Genomic DNA, 18241 nt, shown 5'->3' on the forward strand with positions numbered 1-18241 from the left:
TGCAAATAAATGCAGATATACAGCCTCGGAGGTTGGAGTTTCAAATCCCCGTATGTACACACCAAAGTCAGAGTCTTTGACTCTCAGATTCAGATAGTATACATATACTATATTGATTTTGGTTAGGAATAGGAATAGGGATAGGCCTTATCCCCCATTTGTATCTAAATATTAATTTTTTATCCGAGAACAGCAGTTCTCGGTTATCTATAATAACCGATTATAACTATCCCTATCATCACCTCTATTTTCTATATAAAACTATCTAATATTTTTCTTATTTCATATTATCTATCCAAACGCTATTTTTCTTATCCCAGAAACAATTCAATTTTCATCCAAATATTTTTTTTCTTATCCCCATACTTATACCTATTCCTATAATAGCTAGTTCTTATTTATACCTAAACCAAACGGTACCTTACAAACAACTTCAGACAGAGAGAGAGAAAGAGTCCGGTAAAAGCATCTTGAATCTTCAATACACCATTATCTTCTTTTCGCTATGATGGCACATAAACGTCACATTTGGTCTCACTGAAAAGTTGGATCACTGTACATCATGTGAACTCAGAATAGACGTTGATGACACGTGTGCCTAAGTATAGAACCTTTTAGGTCCATTTGAATTTACCATACAAGGAGAAGATGTTGCACAATTGTTAATGATGTACAGTCGATGAACGCTTTACCGTAGTTAAAACTTAAAAACTTCGTGTTTAGGTATCAAATTATCTATCTTTAGAAGTGTTTTTCTTGGTATTGATTTAGTACTATAAACTCTAGTTGCTGAAAAAGCTGTCACAAAAATCAGTTCAACTAGAGTTTCTTCTCTGGAGACCAATAACAGAGAGTCGATGAACAATTACCGAAAAAATGAAATGCATATAAGCAAATCAAGAGAACCAATGATTTAGGCTAGCGAATGGTGCCAATTAAACTGAGATATAATGTTATCAGCATCAGAAAAGTACTCATTAAAAGCACTGGTAAGCAAATGAAACAAAAAAAACACAAATCCATATGTTACAATTCAGCCTAATGCTCTCTTCTAATCAGATACTGATAATTCATTATAATAATAAATTAAGATACTGAGAAACTGTCCAGGGTTCTAATAAGAAAGAGTACACCATTTATATCTACACCACCATCCCAAGCAATTAGAGCTTCATATAATAAGCCAAACTTAATGTCCAATTAATTCATTCAACTACAAAAGTTGAAGGCAGCGAAAATGACTAACACATTACCGTTGCCACCTTACATTCTAAACCGAAAGTTCAAAAAAGAAAGGGGAAATAAAAAACATTACAAATTCAAGAACCGGTTTTACCACAGTCCAGCGACGCAAGAGGCCTGGAGGCATGAAAACTAGAGCTGCAACCCTTCGCGATCGACCTGTTCTTGACAAGAGGGACCAGCGATTGGACCACATCAGCCATGAGAGGCCTGTAATCACCCTCCGGTTGCACGCACATGGCGGCAATGGCGGCCACTTGAACGGCATCCTTCATGCTATACTGGCCTTCCAATGCTGGATCCATAATCTGCACTACTTTCTCTCTGTCCGTGAGCAAAGGCAGAGCCTGTTGTAACAAAGAAACGTAGCCATGTCAGATTACTAGGGAGGTAAGAGCAACAGAATAAGTTTTGTACTTCTTTATTAGGACACGATTTATAATACAATAGTTTCCTATAAAGTGGCAGCAGCATAACGATGAAGTTGTGTAAATTTTTAACGGAGTCGAGCAAAAACCGTACCCAGGTGACTAGAACGCCTTCTCCAGCAGGCCTGTTTGTGTCCACAGGAACTCTGCCAGTAAGCAGCTCCAAGAGAACAACTCCGTAGCTGTACACATCTGATTTAGTTGTCAAATGCCCTGTTAACGCATATCTGTACAGGTACGAATGGAAAAACCACTTACATATGTTCAAGATTTATGACAAAGAGTATATTTATGATGATTAGGAGGGATTCGTGTTTACTCAGGAGCAACATATCCTTGAGTGCCTAAAACTCGAGTAGAAACATGCCCACCAGCTCTATCAGATCCAAGCTTAGCCAAACCAAAATCAGAGACTTTGGCGTGGAAGTTTTTGTCCAAGAGGATATTGCTGCTCTTGAAATCTCTATGAATGACGGGTGGACTAACATGCTCATGGAGGTACTCTAAACCTCTCGCAGCTTCCAGAGCTATTCTCATTCTCGTGTCCCAATCCAGCTTAGAAATGCCACCACACGAACCTGTAATAAAAATATTAACAGAGAAAACAGCCTCTTGTAGAACTATCCCACAACTCGGGAAAAAAAAAAGTTTTCTCCACATTAGGAGCATATCCATGTAAAATAATTTCGTGCGCAAGCCCAAAAAAAACATTTGCCATCTACAAGGTGTCAAAACTAGCTATTAATATATATTGTGGTTTGTTCACTTACCATAAGAATTTTGAGATATTTGTGCTGTGAACGTCATAATTTTCAACTGGATAAATTATTGACTGATGTTTAATGCTTCTACTACACAAATAAGAGATCAGCACAATCAGTTGGCAGAGGTTGAAACAGACATGTATGTTTACGCATACATATTTAAATACGTGTATTATAGTCACCTGTATTATATTCTCACTTGATAACAACCTTTCCTACTTCCCTATTAAAACTTGCAAAGTGCAATTCTACGGTTTAAACTTTGGCATGGGCTGAAGACCTTTGTTTAGGTTTGGACGATTTCACCCTCCAGCCGAAGCTGCTTCTCGTAGGATTGGCGACTTTACTTTAGGTTTTGGCAGTTTCAGTATTGAGTTGCAACACTTTCTCGCTGATTTTGACTCATTTGGCACAAAAGTTCAAACTAATAATAAAAAATCAAAGAAAAAACAAATAATGATACTAAAAATTTGACATCTGCCATCTATTAAGAATGGTGGTTTTCAAATCAGAGAGCCGAGGGAGTCGTTGCGACAAAGCTCAAATTCCAGTGTGATAATTTGCAGATTTTTTACCCAGTACTAATACATTAATAATGTACTAGATTATATAAATGCTCCAAAGTCCTATGCAATACTATTTTCGTATTTTGCTCCTCGCACAACAAAGTTTCCAACTTCCTTAACAATGTGGTCCAGACATCAACTGCTGTAATGGAGCCAAGCATCAAACATTTCAAACTCTGTCCTGCAGATTCCCCAACCCCTCCCTTTTTCTCTTAAATCTGAACCCTATAAACCCCACAAACAAAAATATCAAACAGAGTATAAAAGAGGGAGCAAACCTCCATTTGGGTAAAGATGCTCTTGCAAACCCCCGTTGGCCATGAACTCGTACACCAACAGCCGGTGTCCGTTTTCCGAGCAGTGCCCGATCAACCCCAGCAGATACGGCGACCGGAGCCGCGTCAGCAACTCCACCTAAAAAGAGACCTCCATCTTGAACTCCTCCTCGCCCTGCATCCCGGGCCGGTCCATGAGCTTCACGGCGATCTTGCGCCCGTCGGGGAGCAACCCTCGGTACACCGACCCGAAGCTTCCGTGGCCCACCACGTGGCCCTTCCCGAACCCACCCGTCGCCACGTGGAGCTGCTTGTAGCTGAACAGCTGTACCTGTATCCCTCTCTCGCTCACCACCACCGTACCCTCTCCTCCTCCTCCTCCTCCTCCTCCAACGCCGCCGCCGCCGCCTCCTAAATGGTTCTCAATGTCCTTCGCCTCCTCCTCCTCCGCCTCCTCCTTCTTCGTCTCCTCCTCTGTATGCGCAAAAACAGGAAAACCCAGTTAGCCGCTAGAGATGGGAGATGGGGGAATGGGGGATGGGGGGACGGGGTGGGGGACTCACTGTTGAGGGATTTGAGGTGCTTGGAGACCTTGTTGCTGATGTAGCAGTAGTAGGTAAAGGCGACGAGGAGGGAGACCAAGGAGAGCCCCGCTAAGACCACGATCACGAGGAGCGCGACTCCCTCCTCTCTTCGATACTCCCCCCCCATTGATCCTCAGAGCTTTCTACGTACACGGCAATGGCGATGCGTGAGTGAGAGACACAGAAAGAGAGAGAGAGAGAGGCATTAAAGTGGAGTACAGGGAGGTTGACTAAGATGGAACATAAAGAGAGCGGGGAGTATCAGTATATTTATTACTCTTTTTCAATAAAGGGGGAGAGACGGGGAGAGAATATGCAAAGTCGAAGGAAACAAACAAAAAAAAGGTTTCAGACTTCAGAGGCTCCGTGCAGAGACGCAGTGACAGTACTTCCTTGTGAACTTCATGTATTAAAGAGGATGACGCAAAGACTGAATGTATACGTTTGTTAAAACTTTGAACTCATTTAAATTCATGTTCTGCAAAATAAAATTTTATTTAAAATATTTGTGTTTGCATATAAAAATATTAAATGTATACATATATTATTTTTTTTTAGTATTCCGCCCGCCCCCTGAAGAGGAAGATTTTCGAACGTTTCTGCGTAGCTTAATCGTTACCTCTTTTGAACTTTGAATAACACACTTGATTAAGGCACCTTACTAGAGTTTTCTAACGAGTTAAACAACTACATCGTTTTATCTCTTTTGATAATATAGAATATTTTTTTTGATTTTGTGACTATTAACATAGAATCAAGTTTAACAAAAATATATATACATACACATAAAACCAAAAATAAACTATATTATCTGTCTTATTTGGACCTGTCTGATCTTTCAATCCGCCATCATCCGATCAGTCAGCAAGCAAAAAACCAACAGAATAAACAGAAGCACAAACTTGGGTTACAAATTTATTGGTAAACCAGAATCTGGTTCTGAGTGATAAATTACAGCAACAACATTCAAGATGAGCTTACTGCAGAACGAATTTGCCAATTAGCCAAATAAGCAGGCATTGCCATAGAGCAACATCCATCACTGGTAAGGAATGAGCACCTAAAGAACTTGGCCCTGCATGCCTCAGGAGTTCCCAAAGTGTATGTTGGAAGTAACAACAGAAGAAAAAAGATCATAGTGCCGATACCTCAGAAGAATACAGGAGCATCATTTTGTGTTACTCATTCGGCGACCTATTTAAATAGGTTCCGTTAACATTTAATTTCAGGTACCAAAATTGCATCCGAGTCCGCCTGATAACTCTACTCCAATGCCGTAATCTTGTGTTATTACTACTTGACTTGAAGTGTATTGTAGTGATCGGCGGCAACAGATAGTGACTGAATTGAAACAGGAAATCCAGGTCCCATCTGCAGGAAAAAGATTAGTTAAGAAGCAGCACAAAGGCACAAAGATGAGGAAAGCCTAAGGATTAAAATAAATTAAATAAAAAAGGAAATGCAGGGTGTAGCATTTATTGGCATGAAAACCAATCAAATTGATCACATTATGACTGGTTTCTGGCAAACAGAATGATATAAATCAGACAAACGTTTGTCGCCAATAACATATAGCCAAAAAGTACTGAATGTTAGGACCATGTGAATACTCCACCGAAGCACCCTATTTTGGTACCACAAATTAGTTGATGGCTATTTCCTATGACCTTTAATATCTAAATAGCAAGGAATTTATATCTGCTTAGCGGCTGTCATTAAACTTACTGTGCTACACAAGGTGAAGTTCTTTACATATCCAGCATACTTGGAAGCTGTCATCAAGAAACAGAAACCAGATCATTTAATTTAAATGTACAAAAACTATTCAACACAACGAAATAGCTAAAAAGAACAAGTTCAATATAAGTATCAAAAGAACTGGTGACTATACAACGAAACCATGTGGATAGTGAAATGCACATTCATTTGAATAACAACTTGCACCCTGCAAGCTAAATTAAGTGGGCCATATTTAAGTCATAATTGGAGGATCACATAGAATCACTATGCGTCCTCTTAGTGTATGTGGTAGTGACATATTATGAAGGGACTTACTTTTCTTTAGCCCCACAGGCTTTGCAAGCAAAAGGGCATGTACAAACGCTCCAATATTTTCACGCAAATACTCCTCAGAGAAGTTAACCTGTAAGACAAAAATAGAAGAGCCGCATATTTCTTTATTTCTGATCCCATGTGTAACTACAATAATATATCTATTTTTACCCCAACGAAAAGTAATACAATAAGAAAATAGACGTGCCTACTGCTATAAAAGATATATCAAATATATCTCAGGTGAGCAGACAAACACTGAAGAAGAAGAATATATATGCTATCATTTCACTTATTAATGTCGCCTGATGGAGCACTGTTTGTTAAATAACTTGCAGATCTTCTCTTCTTTTTTTTATCCTTCCTCTACTAGGTTGATAGAGTTGTCAAATGGAAAAGGCCAAACAATCAGATACATAAATTAAAGAAATACAAATTTCAAATATTACGAAAAGGAATACAACTAAACTGTCTCAAAACCTTGTGGAGACAATTAGAGAACGGAAAACAACCGCTACAAATGCCAAGCCTACTAGGCCTCAGATCATTTCCAACATCCGTCTTTGCATGATTTTTCTATTATAAGCTACATCTGTGTTAAAGCTGTGAATTTCTCCAAGTCTTTCCATATAGAGATTTAACGTTAAACCTAACAGCCCTTTGTCAACATTATGTGCATATTGTGCCCATAGCTTCAATCTTGCATGTGCCAGATGGGAAGAATTTTCACAGTTTGATCAATTACATAAAAGAGGATTCCGCCCCTGGAAATGCATTAGAATGGTAGAACAGGCATGGTAGCTAGCTTGACAAAAGTGTGTGTGTGTATATTCGAGATAGGAAATAAATGCTTAACTGAACAATTGATTTCACGTGTTTCTATATTTCACAGATGCAGCTTCAGGTTTACGATAGGTTATGGCTGTGGGTAGTATTTCCCTGATTTCACCTGAGGACAATAGAAGTAGGATAATCATACCTTTCCAAGGCCTGCATGCACTATAGCAGTTTTGTCGATTTTGAAATCAATTCGACCGCATTTTGCCTGTTTAACTGCCCCAGAAACGTCACTTGTCACAGATCCTAGCTATATTAAAACAGGAAGGTGTTAGAGTAGCATTTTGGATGCAAGCCTCATATTGCTAGATGAACGAAACTCACTTTGGGATTCGGCATCAGACCACGGGGACCAAGGATCCTAGCAATCTGAGGAAGCAAAACTGTGAATTACGAGATACAAAGATATGCATAGAAACTAAAACATACAAAGAGATGCTCAGTCTACGAACCTTGGAAAGGCGTGGCATGTACATTGGCGTTGCAATGCACTTGTCAAAATTGAGTTTACCGCCTCCTGCAGACAAAATTTAACCGGCTGTTAGTGTCACAATAATGCACCAAAGTACCAAGAAAATAATATGTCAAATATCAAAAATTCTAATTATTGGTTCTTCTCTTGATTTTAATCAACTTTTGAGCCTTATTTCAGCAGTAAAGCAATATCTTATACCTTTTCTATGGTAAGTATAATTACTTTCTTGTTACGTAAACTTCAAGAAATGGCTATAGAAGTAGAAGATGCCCAGCATGCTGGTGGTCCATCCACTTCGGCTGATACTCTAAACTTAGCTCATTTTTCCAACAGACTCCATATTAAAATTTGCATCAACCGCATGCAATTATCTTCTGGAGTTTCCATCAAACTTTCTCAAAAAAAAAAAAAAAAAAAAGGAAGAAAGATCTAGAGATCTTACAATGCAAACTAACAAAATTCAGAAACTATGCCAGAAAAGGAAGCAAATTAGTACCAGTTCTTATTTCCTCAATAAGTTCATCACCACCTACTACATCAGCTCCTGCAGCCCTCGCTTCATCAGCTGCAACCCCTTCAGCAAATACAGCTACCCTAACAGTCTTCAAAACAATGTTGACCATCAGCATCAAACTTCAATGCACAAGCTACATAAACGAAAGCTGAAAGGTCTCTAGTATGGTGTTCAGGAGTACCTTTCCAGTGCCATGAGGCAGTGTCAAAGCACCACGCACCATCTGCATCATCATAAGGAGAATACTGTAAGCAACAAAATAAAGAAGCAAACAAGTTAAAATGTTAAACATCTGCCAAGTTCCAAGCAATATGTCATAAATTAACTGATATAAGAAGTGGGCTTCCGTATTTGAAAGTTAAAATGCTTCCAAGGTAAGAAATTTGGAGAATGTAGAAATGACACGAGACCTTATTATTGTGTAAATAAATATAACAGAGATTTTTTCCTACAACATCTGTTCTGACTTATGACAGACTAGCAATGTTGCATTGCATGAGCATAATAAGCATAATAAATCTAAGCGTAACAAGTTCTATATATCAGCTTAAATACCTGATCGCCGCGACGTGGATCGACACCCAAAACAACATGAGCTTCAAGAGTTTCGATGAAGTTACGTTTTGCATTGGCCTGAAAACAGTTAGCATCATTAAGAACTACTCTTTGTAAATCTTGAACCAAAAAAGGTAGGAATTTTTTTAAAAAAAGAAGGTTAAGAATCATTGTTGTTCTTTCTCTTTGAGTTAACGTTGCATTCTTCTAATGTCGATTTTTTTAAAACTCTTCTTGTTATGTGTTTTATGAGTGTTTCAATACCAACAGATACCGTGTTCCCAATACATGCCAAAATACATTCATGGAGAGCTCTGAACAACAGTTTCTCCAGTCCGATAGCATCACACTCAATTGAAGATTTTGTCAGAGAGTCAAAATCTTCCAATTCATAATCCGATCTACTTTTTCGTATATTCTGCACAATCCCCTAACGCCTAGAGAAAACAATTGCGAGCCCGTTTATTGGTCAAACAAGTGTAACTCCTTATCCACTATAATATCAACAACAACCAAGAATAAGTGCTAGGTGGACACTTAACAGATAAAAAAAAAATAGTGAAATTCGGGGAAAAAGAAAACAAGTTTTTTTTTTTTTGCCCCTAAAATACTCCAAATGTAATATTTCCTTAATAGTTAATAAAAACACCAGAATTTTTCGCAGATCAAACATCTTCGGATAGAAGTAGTAATACAATAATCTCTGTTTCAATTTAGAGATAGCTGAATGATGTGTATAATGCGCTGACCTTCACTTCTCGAATGGCCTCCATCAAATCCATGGGCGCCTTCTGCGGCTTCTTCTCCGGCCTGATCAGCGTCGGATACGGCGCCTTCTCCTCCTCCTCCTGGAACCCGAAGAAGCTCCTCACCCTCGCATCGGACTCGATCCTCCTCGCCTCCCTCTGCAGTGGCTCCTCCTCCCCTCCCTTCTCCTCCTCCTCGGCCCACGCGCGCCGGGTACGACACCGGCGAGATCGCCGCCCCCGCCGCCGCGTCCTTCACGAACCGCGCGTCCTCGCGCGTCCATGGCCGGGGTTCGGGGCGCGGAGGCCTCCGCGGGGGAGGCCGAGGAGGAAGCGAGGGGGAGGGGGCGGTGGAGGTCGATGCGGCGGCGGCGTCGTCGCCTTCGTTGGGGGAGGAAGGGTCTTCGGGTTTCACGGGGTAGGAGACAGGTTTAATCGGGGCCGAGGAGGAGGAGGAGGAGGAGGAGGAGGAGGAGAAGGTTGGGATGCGCCATCATCGTGGGGGGTTTCTGGGGTTTAGGTGGGGATAAAAAGGGGGGAAGAGAGGAGAGAATGGGGTGCAGGTTATGGAGAGCGTTTTGGTTTTTGGGGTTGGTGGGTAAGGAAGATGAACCGGATCCTGTTTAATTGGGCTGGGCTTTGGCCCAATAAATGAGACCCGTGAGGCTGTCACCAGCTACTTAAAACGGGCTGGAAGGCCCATAACCGGCCTGGCCAAGCACTGGGTTGCGCTCAGCTGGTCCGACACAACAGTTTGAGACTCATCCAGCCCTTTCCTCGAAGTATTTGTATTAGAAAATGTCCCTGAATTATTAGGAATTAAGTTGTTTCTTTTTTTTTTTACCGACTGTTCCTCATGCGGATGCAAAGGACTTAATGGTTGATACTTAACAACTCAAGTTTGAAGCCTAATTGCAGCTTTTTTATGAAAAAAAAACAGGTTTTTCAAGGGCATAAACATAAATTGGAATTTTGAATGGATAAACAGGTAACTTCTTTTTTGCTGACAAAATAGAGAATTAGGCATTGTTTAAGTATAGCTTATTTTGAGTAAATATTTTTTAATATGGTTTTAGATAATGAGTTTTGATTTTTGCTTCTTCAAAAGTATTTTATGATTGGGCAGGATAAAATATTTTACTTATGAGGTAATTTATCTTTTTCTAAAAAAGAAATTTGAAATTCGAATATAATATCTCATTTTAACTATTTGACCACTCCTTATTAATCAAATGTATAAATTTCTTAAATAATTTATAGAAATATACATAATAGAATATTATATATCATATGTAACAGATTTCGTCATATTATTATCAATGAATAGCCTATTTCAACGTTCCAAACATGTGTTAAGACCATTTCCATTCTATTTTATTTTATTTTGATCTTTTCAGCCGATTTCATAAGGTTTCAGATAAAATATACGCTTCCAACATCAAAACTCGAAATTAGAGCCAATTTGATATTGAAAATTATAAATTGGGACAAAAACATGTCGTAGCAATTTATGCGGCTTACTATTAATTCTGTAAGAAAATAACTCGAATATTATTCCATTGCCCATCTTTGTTACACGTAATATTCTCTACCTGCAATTCCGAGCGAAGACTTGGTAATGGGCACCGGATTTAGAAAGCAACTAAATTAATCTCAAAAATGTCTTACCTGATCAAGCCGCAAACCAACAACATGCACCATCAGAGATTAATTGGACCATAAATTAATTGGACCATAAGATTCCTAAACAATGCACAAAAAGACAGAGACCATCTCAGGGAGAAAAAGAATAGGAGAAACAAGGGAAAGAAGAGATCCATCTCCTTTTTTTATTTTCCGACCATTCATTCATTTCCATTAGGGCACTGCGTGTCACGCCCCGAGTCCACAGCAGAAGCCACGGGAGCGACACTGTATATGATGAGTCCCGAAGAGAGTCTATGTATGAGACAAAAAGGAGACCCATGAACCCTGTGACAATCATAAACGTGCTTGACCAGCAACAGGAGGTGGCAGAAACAAAGATGAAACACACCACAATCTTTTTTTTAGAGAGATAGATAGCACGCTACCCGCTTCGTTTATTTCATTTAGAAATAAACTTAGTAAAAAATATGAATCAATTAGGATTCGAACTTGGGTCTTGAATATCAATCACCAAGTCTTTTGCCGCTTGCTCTAGGGACAATCGGTAACACACCACAATCTTAGTTTGTCTCTATATGCTTCATTCCTTAGTAGGGGTTTTCTAAAAAAATAGAAAAAAAAATTGCCAGTAGGAATATTTTCTTAATATTTATTTATATTATTTTTGTGTATAAGCAGTTGGAAGGAATGAGTATTTTTTTTCTTTTGTGAAATTATAAGCGCAAATCATATTCTTGATCTTTGAAATGACGATCTGAATAACAAACACTGGGACCGACCGTCCCTAGCGCAAATGGCAAAGGGCTTGGTGGTTGGTATCCGAAGTCTCAAGTTCGAATCCTAGTTGATTTATATTTCTAGCTAAGTTTATTTCTAAATGAAATAAACGAAACGAATAGCATGTTACCTATTTCTCAAAAATAAAAAAAAAAATAAAAAAAAACAAAAAAAACAAACAAACCAACACTAGGCTAGACTAGTACTTGTTAGTTGTTATATATATTAATTACAGTGAGAGCTCAATTTCCTTTAACTTAAATGAGATGGATAGGGATGCGCACAAGTGGTGGAAAGTGAAACTTTGAATTGAATCAAAGTATATATCTAGAAATCTAAAATAACAATGCTTTAAATTTGAACTTCAAGAATCAATCATTAAGTTTTTTGTCACTTACGCTAAGAACGGTTAGCTAATTTATTTAAAATAATAGTTTTGATTTTGTTCTTCACATGAAGTAGTGGCTAAAAATAGTGTTTGGGCTGAACAACTCTAGTTAAAAAAGTAAAATAAAAAAACTAGGTGCAGTGTTTTCTTAATTAGTAGTTGTTTTCAAAATAATTTAAATTAAACTTAAGGTGATTCTCTATGTATATTATCATAAATTAGTTAATTTTATTTTACATATATTTTGTTTTTTTTATTGTGGTCGTGCAAACTTTTCTGTAAAATTTAAAAAAAAAACACAATTTAAATATCTTTTTCTCAAACAAAAAAAAACACAATTCAAATCTCCGTTTTTGGGTCACTGTCCATGTAACATTTTCAAACAATACTATCTTTTTGAGAAAAAAGATAGTACATAATATCCCTTTCATTTAATTTTTTAAAAAATAAACTTCGTTAGAAATGTAAAATAATAATGTTTCGAATTTGAAAGCTCGAATATCAATTATTAAATTCTTTGCATTTTTGCTAAAAAATAAGGACGGTTAGCTGATTTATTTAAAATAATAATTTTGATTTTGTTCGATTTATACAACAGGAAAAAAATTCCATTCACATGAAGTAGTGGATGTGAGTTGTGGCCGAGTAGTTTGGAGATGGGGACTCTAGGGTGCACAACTGCACGCGGGTGTGTATATTAGACAAAGAGGGGAAAAAAGAATTAAAGTTATGAGAGAGAAAATAAGAAGAGAAAAGTTATCTAAAAATAGTGTACGGTTGAAACAACTCTAGTTTAAAAAATTAAAAAATAAAAATATAAACTGGCAACGGAATGGACTGAGTTCTGTCGAGTTGGATAATATCTCTATATTTTGAGTACTCGATTTGACGCTGCAATTGTTTTTAATTTTTTTATTACTTTTCTTATACCTTTCTTTTTAGGCTTTTTTTTTTTTTTTTCTCTTGAGGCCTCTGCTGTCTCATTCTATATAGTTAAATTTATTATCTGAATTAATGAAACAGATAATGTGCTACCTTTTTCTCAAAACAAAATAATAAAATAAAATAGGTAGGTGTAATGTTTTCTTAATTAATAGTTATTTTCAAAATAATTTAAATTAAGGTGATGATTCTCTTTGTATATTATCATAAATTAGTTAATTCTATTTTACTTATATTTTGGTTTTTTTTTTATTGTGATTGTGCAAACTTTTCCGTAAAAAAAAATAAAATAAAATAAATCTCTTTTTTCTCCCAAAAAAAACAAAACACACACAATTCAAATCTCTGTTTCTGGGTCACTGTCCATGTAATATTTTCAAACAAATACTACATTAAATCCCTTAAAAGAGTTTCGAAGTTTGGTCCACACTTTACATCCTTTTTGATTAGGATAGCTTAAGAACCCGATGAAGGCAACAAACAGCATGGAGCAAAAGCAACTAAAAAACAAAACCCAAATTCGAAAACAAAAAAAACCCAACAAAAAAAAGGAAAAATAATAAAATCCAATGGTACAGTAGATGCTTCCTCCCACGTAATAGACGCTCACAAAGCAACAATTTCTCCTCTATCACCTTCCCCACCTTCTCCCTTACTCTTTCCCCATCTCTTTTTTTATTTTTTATTTTTCCTTTTGACTCACATACGTCCAACGTTCACACGAATCACACAAACCTAAAACCTAAAAGGTAATAAATAAATAAATAAATAAAAGTATGGTGAGCTCTCAACTAAAACCATTTTAAAATAGAACCTTTTTAAGTTTAGTTTTCACTAAATTTGAGGAAAATATTAGCTTTGTTAGACATGTCTTCAAATTTGATTATCGGTTTCAGTTTTGTCCTTCTGATTCGTCGAGCGACAGTTTCGTGATGCAATAAATTTTAAAAGATAATTTGTGAAAGAAAAAAATAAAAGTCTGTAGTGGATTGAGGAGAGAGCCGATAGGCGATACTGAAGAAACCCGTTAAGAATTTTCTTTCTTCTTTTTACCCTAGAGGCGAAATATCATATTATACTTCATAATATGTTAAACCTCTATCCTGAATTATTGGAGGCGACATATAATAAATTTGCTACCGTGCGTTGTTGGGTCAATTTCACTTTACAATACTTACACGAGCAATTTCATGTCAGGTTTAAGGGGCAATTTTATAATAACCTGTAGTTGAGGGGTCTGCTGGTAGTTTCACAAACTAATTATAATAAAATGAAATTAAAGCCAATATATTTATTTACCCGATCCACTGAGATTCGCTGACCGACAGCGTGCCCACCCCGCGCCGTCTTCTTCCCTTTCCCCCCACTTTGCTCTGTCCCTCGACCAATTTAGGGAGAAAATTATTTATGTAACACAAAAGTAGAGTAAAAATATTATTTTGTATTAATTGTCTCTGGTTTTAGTCTCTTTTTTATATTTCTAATAACAAGTTCTTTTTTTTCTGATATCTCAGTAGTAGGACACTTAGTGCGAAAGAATATATAAAAGTGTGAAGTGTTGGTTAAAGTTTTTGAGTCTTAAAAAATAAGAATTTTTACAATCAGTTGTACCGAAAATTTGACAAATTTTTAATTTATTTTTACAAAAAATGAATGGAAAGGAGAAATTACCCCAAACTTGGTTCATTCATTGGGTTAGTGAAACAGGTGAGGAAAACAAAATTACTTCACTGCAAGGGCAATATCTTTGAAATCAAAACATGATAAAACAACAGCGCGCGCGCGCCCCGCAGAAAGCAAAAAAATAATCAAGAAGGCAATAAATATTACACTTTACAGTTTGGCCAAATAGAAAGGATAACTTCTAACAAGATGAAGCGGACGAGGACGTGGCCGAGGCAGGCCGAACGTCCTTAAGAAGGCCCACCACCTGCTGCATGGTGGGCCGCTTCTCCGGCGACTGGGCCGTGCAGAGATATCCGACTCGCAAGCACTCTACCATCTCCTTCTCCGTCTCCGGGCTCACTCCGTCGGTCGTCAATCTGGGGTCCACCACCTCCAACCCCCGCCCTTCTCTCACCATTCCCCGGGCCGGGCCCAACGAACACTCGTCCCATCCGGCCCGGCCCGTTAAGAGCTCCATGACCACTACTCCGAAGCTGTACACGTCGTCCTCCGGAGTTGCCCCACTCGATTTCCCAAAATCGGCGATCCGGGGCTCCAGATCCTCGGCGAGGAGGACGTTGGACGGGACCACGTGGCCGTGGACCACGGCGCGGCCCGACCCGGCCCACCCCTGGTGCAGGAAAGCTAAGCCACGTGCTACGCCCAGCGCTATCCGGTGACGCGTGGGCCAATCGCCGAGCGTGGCCCTTCGCTCGTCGCCGAGCTCCCACGTGTCGCCGCTCCAGTCCTCCACGTCGGGCCTCCCCGGCGGGAGCTCGTGTAGCCATTGGTGGAGGTCTCCTCTCTCCATGTACTCGTATAACAATAACTTGTTCGGCCCTATTGCGAATTAAGAAAGAAGATAAGTAAATATGAGATTTATATTATTTATAATTCTAGTTAGTTGAATTAGGAATTTCATTAAATTCACAGTGATATTCTATGAAATTGAACAGCTTGGGCTGTTTCTTTAAGCGAAGGAGCTAAAGATTACGTACGTCAATCAAAAATATGAAATTTAGAACAATTCGTTAAGTAGCATCGCACGCACTAATTAAAGTTAGATTGTAATGGCCGAGTACGATAAAAGATGCCATGCTAAGTTAATGTTGTTACCCGAAATGCAGTAGCCAAGGAGGGGAAGGAGATTGGGGTGGCGGAGCCGGGCAAGTTCTCGGAAGGCGGCGGCTGCGGCGGCGGCATCGTTTTCCGGCTCAGCCCAATCCGCCTCCGCCGCCCACCGCCCCTCGGTCTCCGCCTCTTTCCGTTCAGCCTCCTCCACGTCCTTCCTCTCCTTTCCCTTTCCCTTCTTGCTACGCCTCACTGCGCATAACATGCAAAACAATAATATTCCTACCAACGCAACAAAACCCAACCCGATTATCAAACTCAGTCTCGCACTCCGCTTCCGAATCGTCTTCCTTTGCGCGTTCCTTATTACTGAAGAAGAAGGAGAAGAAGCGGCCGAATCGACGAACTTAATATTAATCCCGGCTTTTATAAAAGCCGACCTTCCGAACTTCTTCAGCAGCATATCGTCGACCCGCCCGGAGAAGTTGTTGTGCGACACGTTCAAGAACCGAAGCCCGGAGAGCGGCGGCAAATCATCGGGGAGCACTCCGACAATCGAATTACGCGACAGGTCCAGGTACTCCAACCGGGCGAGCCGCGAGAGTCCCGACACGGCGGTGAATCGGTTGGCGGAGACGTCGAGGGAAAGAATTATCTTAGACTGAGCTGCACCGAAGCGGAGGGCGCCGCCGAGGCGGTTGGACGAGAGGTTGACGTGCGCGAGGGCGGGGTGGGACCAGAAGCGGCCGGGGATGGAGCCCTGGAGGGCGTTGCCGGAGAGGTCGAGGGATCGGAGGGCGGAGAGGTTTCGGAGGACCATCCATGAGACGCTGCCGGTGAGGTTTTCCGAAGGGAGGAGTACAGACTGGATTGGATCGCAACGGGACGGGGCGGGGATGGGGGGACAGAAGTTGGAGACGGAGGCGAAGGCGAGGGAGAGGACGCGGAGGTCGGATTGGTAGGGACACGAGGAGAAGGAGGAGGAGTGGGAGAGAGAGATGAGGGAGAGAAGGGTGAGGAGGAGAGGGAGAGGTTTTGAATGCATTTTGTGTTTCAGAATTTTTGTAAAAATGCTGCAGGGCGGGGGGAGAGGCATTAAAGAGCGAAGAAGATTGAGAGGGGGGGGGGTGGTGGGGGTGTGGACAGATATACAGAATAGGCAGAGGAGACTGTGGCAATCTGAGCATGGAGGGTTGTTTTCGTTGGCCTGACGTGACACAGGTTAACTGACGGCGTTAGCGCTATAGTTGGAGTAGGTTATATCTAGGGATTTTTAATATTGGAAGCTAAAAACATATATGGATATTGTTTAAATTTATCATTCCATCTTTCAATTTATTTAATTTAAATAATAAATCATATTTCAACTTTAAATTTTAATTTTAAATTAATTTTTTATTTTAATAATTTTATATTTGTGAAAAAATATAAAGTATACTAACTAAACTTATATAAAAATAAACTGTGCATTTAAATTTTGAAGTCAAAGTTATCGTTGACTCTGTGCATTTAAATTTTGAAGTCAAAGCTATCGTTAACCGGCTAAACTTAAATAAACTGAAAGATTTGATAGAAAAATTAAAATTTTAAAATACTGGAATAGTTAATTCAAAATATATATTCTATAGTTTTGGTAAGTTCGATGCGTCTTTACCATATATTTGAGTTAATATCGTCTGAATGTTCGAGCAAAAATATACGAAATATGATTAAATATAATATATACATTTCGACAATAATAAATATTATTTTAATAATGTTAATTTATATTATCTTACAATTTATTTTTAAATTATTTCTGAGCTCTTACTTTGCTCTTTTTATGCTGTAATTTATTGTATTATTACAGAATTTGAACTTTCAAAAGCTTGCTGGTCATAATATTTTATTTTTATTGCTATTCCAATTCTAACAATAATATTCTAATCAAAATTCACAAATTTTGGCAGGAGTGTACAAATAAAGAAGAAAATCTTAGATTTTCATATCTGCGAGCAATAATTAAAGGTCGACAATGAGACAAATATAGGAACATTTTTAAAAATACAGGCATTTTGCTGCAACAGTTACAAGTTTAGAGATCAAAGTTAATGTTTGCATAATAGTTCGTCATATGTTATTACCTGTTTAATTTATTTGTTTATAAATAAATTTAACTGAAAATATGAAGCAACTAACCTTCAAACTTGGGATCTCGGATACCAACCATTAAGTCTTTTGCCTCATTTGTAGAAATAGTTTTTTTTTTGTTTTGAGAGAGAGATAGGTAGCATACTATCCGTTTCGTTTTATTTCATTTAAAAATAAACTTAGCTAGAAATATGAATCAACTAGGATTCGAACTTGAGATCTCAGATACCAACCACTAAATTTTTTGTCACTTGCGCTAGGAACGGTCAGTCATTTACAGAAATAGTTGATGTCAACTTTTCGACGTTTCGTTGGGTTTATGGGCCCATTAACTACTGCTTTAACTATTGAGTAGCCCAAATTAGCTTGCTTTGGGGTTTTTATGACTAGGTATTTACACTACTTGCTCTGTTGGCTAAGTTTTGGAGAAGCAATTGGATGGAGCTTCATTTAAACCATAAATGTTCACCAAATTTTATCAGCAAGTAGGCCCCATCTTATTAAATTTAGCGCAATATAAAAAAGAGACTTACTACCTGCTCCATTTGCAAATTAATCTAAACCTGTTGTGCCCAACATGCCC

The 18241-nt window shown here is 38.7% G+C and overlaps 3 protein-coding genes across 3 annotated transcripts; all 3 read right to left on the minus strand.

The window, feature by feature from the left end:
- On the minus strand, positions 1144-4171 carry LOC109716543 (probable serine/threonine-protein kinase PBL23). The gene is given in 5 exon segments (XM_020242052.1): positions 1144-1589; positions 1765-1897; positions 1990-2248; positions 3279-3749; positions 3839-4171. Coding segments are annotated over 5 exon segments (1281 nt in total). The 5' UTR covers positions 3987-4171; the 3' UTR covers positions 1144-1319.
- On the minus strand, positions 4646-9531 carry LOC109716613 (50S ribosomal protein L1; the record flags this gene model as incomplete). Its single annotated transcript, XM_020242149.1, is given in 11 exon segments — positions 4646-5230; positions 5585-5631; positions 5915-6002; positions 6891-6998; positions 7073-7117; positions 7201-7265; positions 7720-7825; positions 7919-7960; positions 8293-8370; positions 9042-9237; positions 9239-9531. Coding segments are annotated over 11 exon segments (1146 nt in total), but the record flags the coding sequence as incomplete, so codon positions are not given.
- On the minus strand, positions 14495-16647 carry LOC109715983 (probable leucine-rich repeat receptor-like protein kinase IMK3). The gene is made up of 2 exons (XM_020241245.1): positions 15574-16647; positions 14495-15297 (listed from the first exon to the last, which is right to left on the minus strand). Exons 1-2 carry the CDS (start codon positions 16622-16624, stop codon positions 14657-14659), a joined length of 1692 nt encoding a protein of 563 aa, XP_020096834.1. The 5' UTR covers positions 16625-16647; the 3' UTR covers positions 14495-14656.

The sequence above is a fragment of the Ananas comosus genome, linkage group 10, assembly GCF_001540865.1.
Source record: "Ananas comosus cultivar F153 linkage group 10, ASM154086v1, whole genome shotgun sequence".
Lineage (NCBI taxonomy): Eukaryota > Viridiplantae > Streptophyta > Magnoliopsida > Poales > Bromeliaceae > Ananas > Ananas comosus.

Excerpts from the sequence above, each read along its gene's own strand:
- LOC109715983 (XM_020241245.1), bottom strand. The coding sequence starts at position 16,624 with ATGCCTCTCCCCCCGCCCTGCAGCATTTTTACAAAAATTCTGAAACAC. Across the intron at positions 15,298-15,573 it reads CCTTGGCTACTGCATTTCGG|GGCCGAACAAGTTATTGTTA; the intron begins GTAACAACATTA and ends AATTCGCAATAG.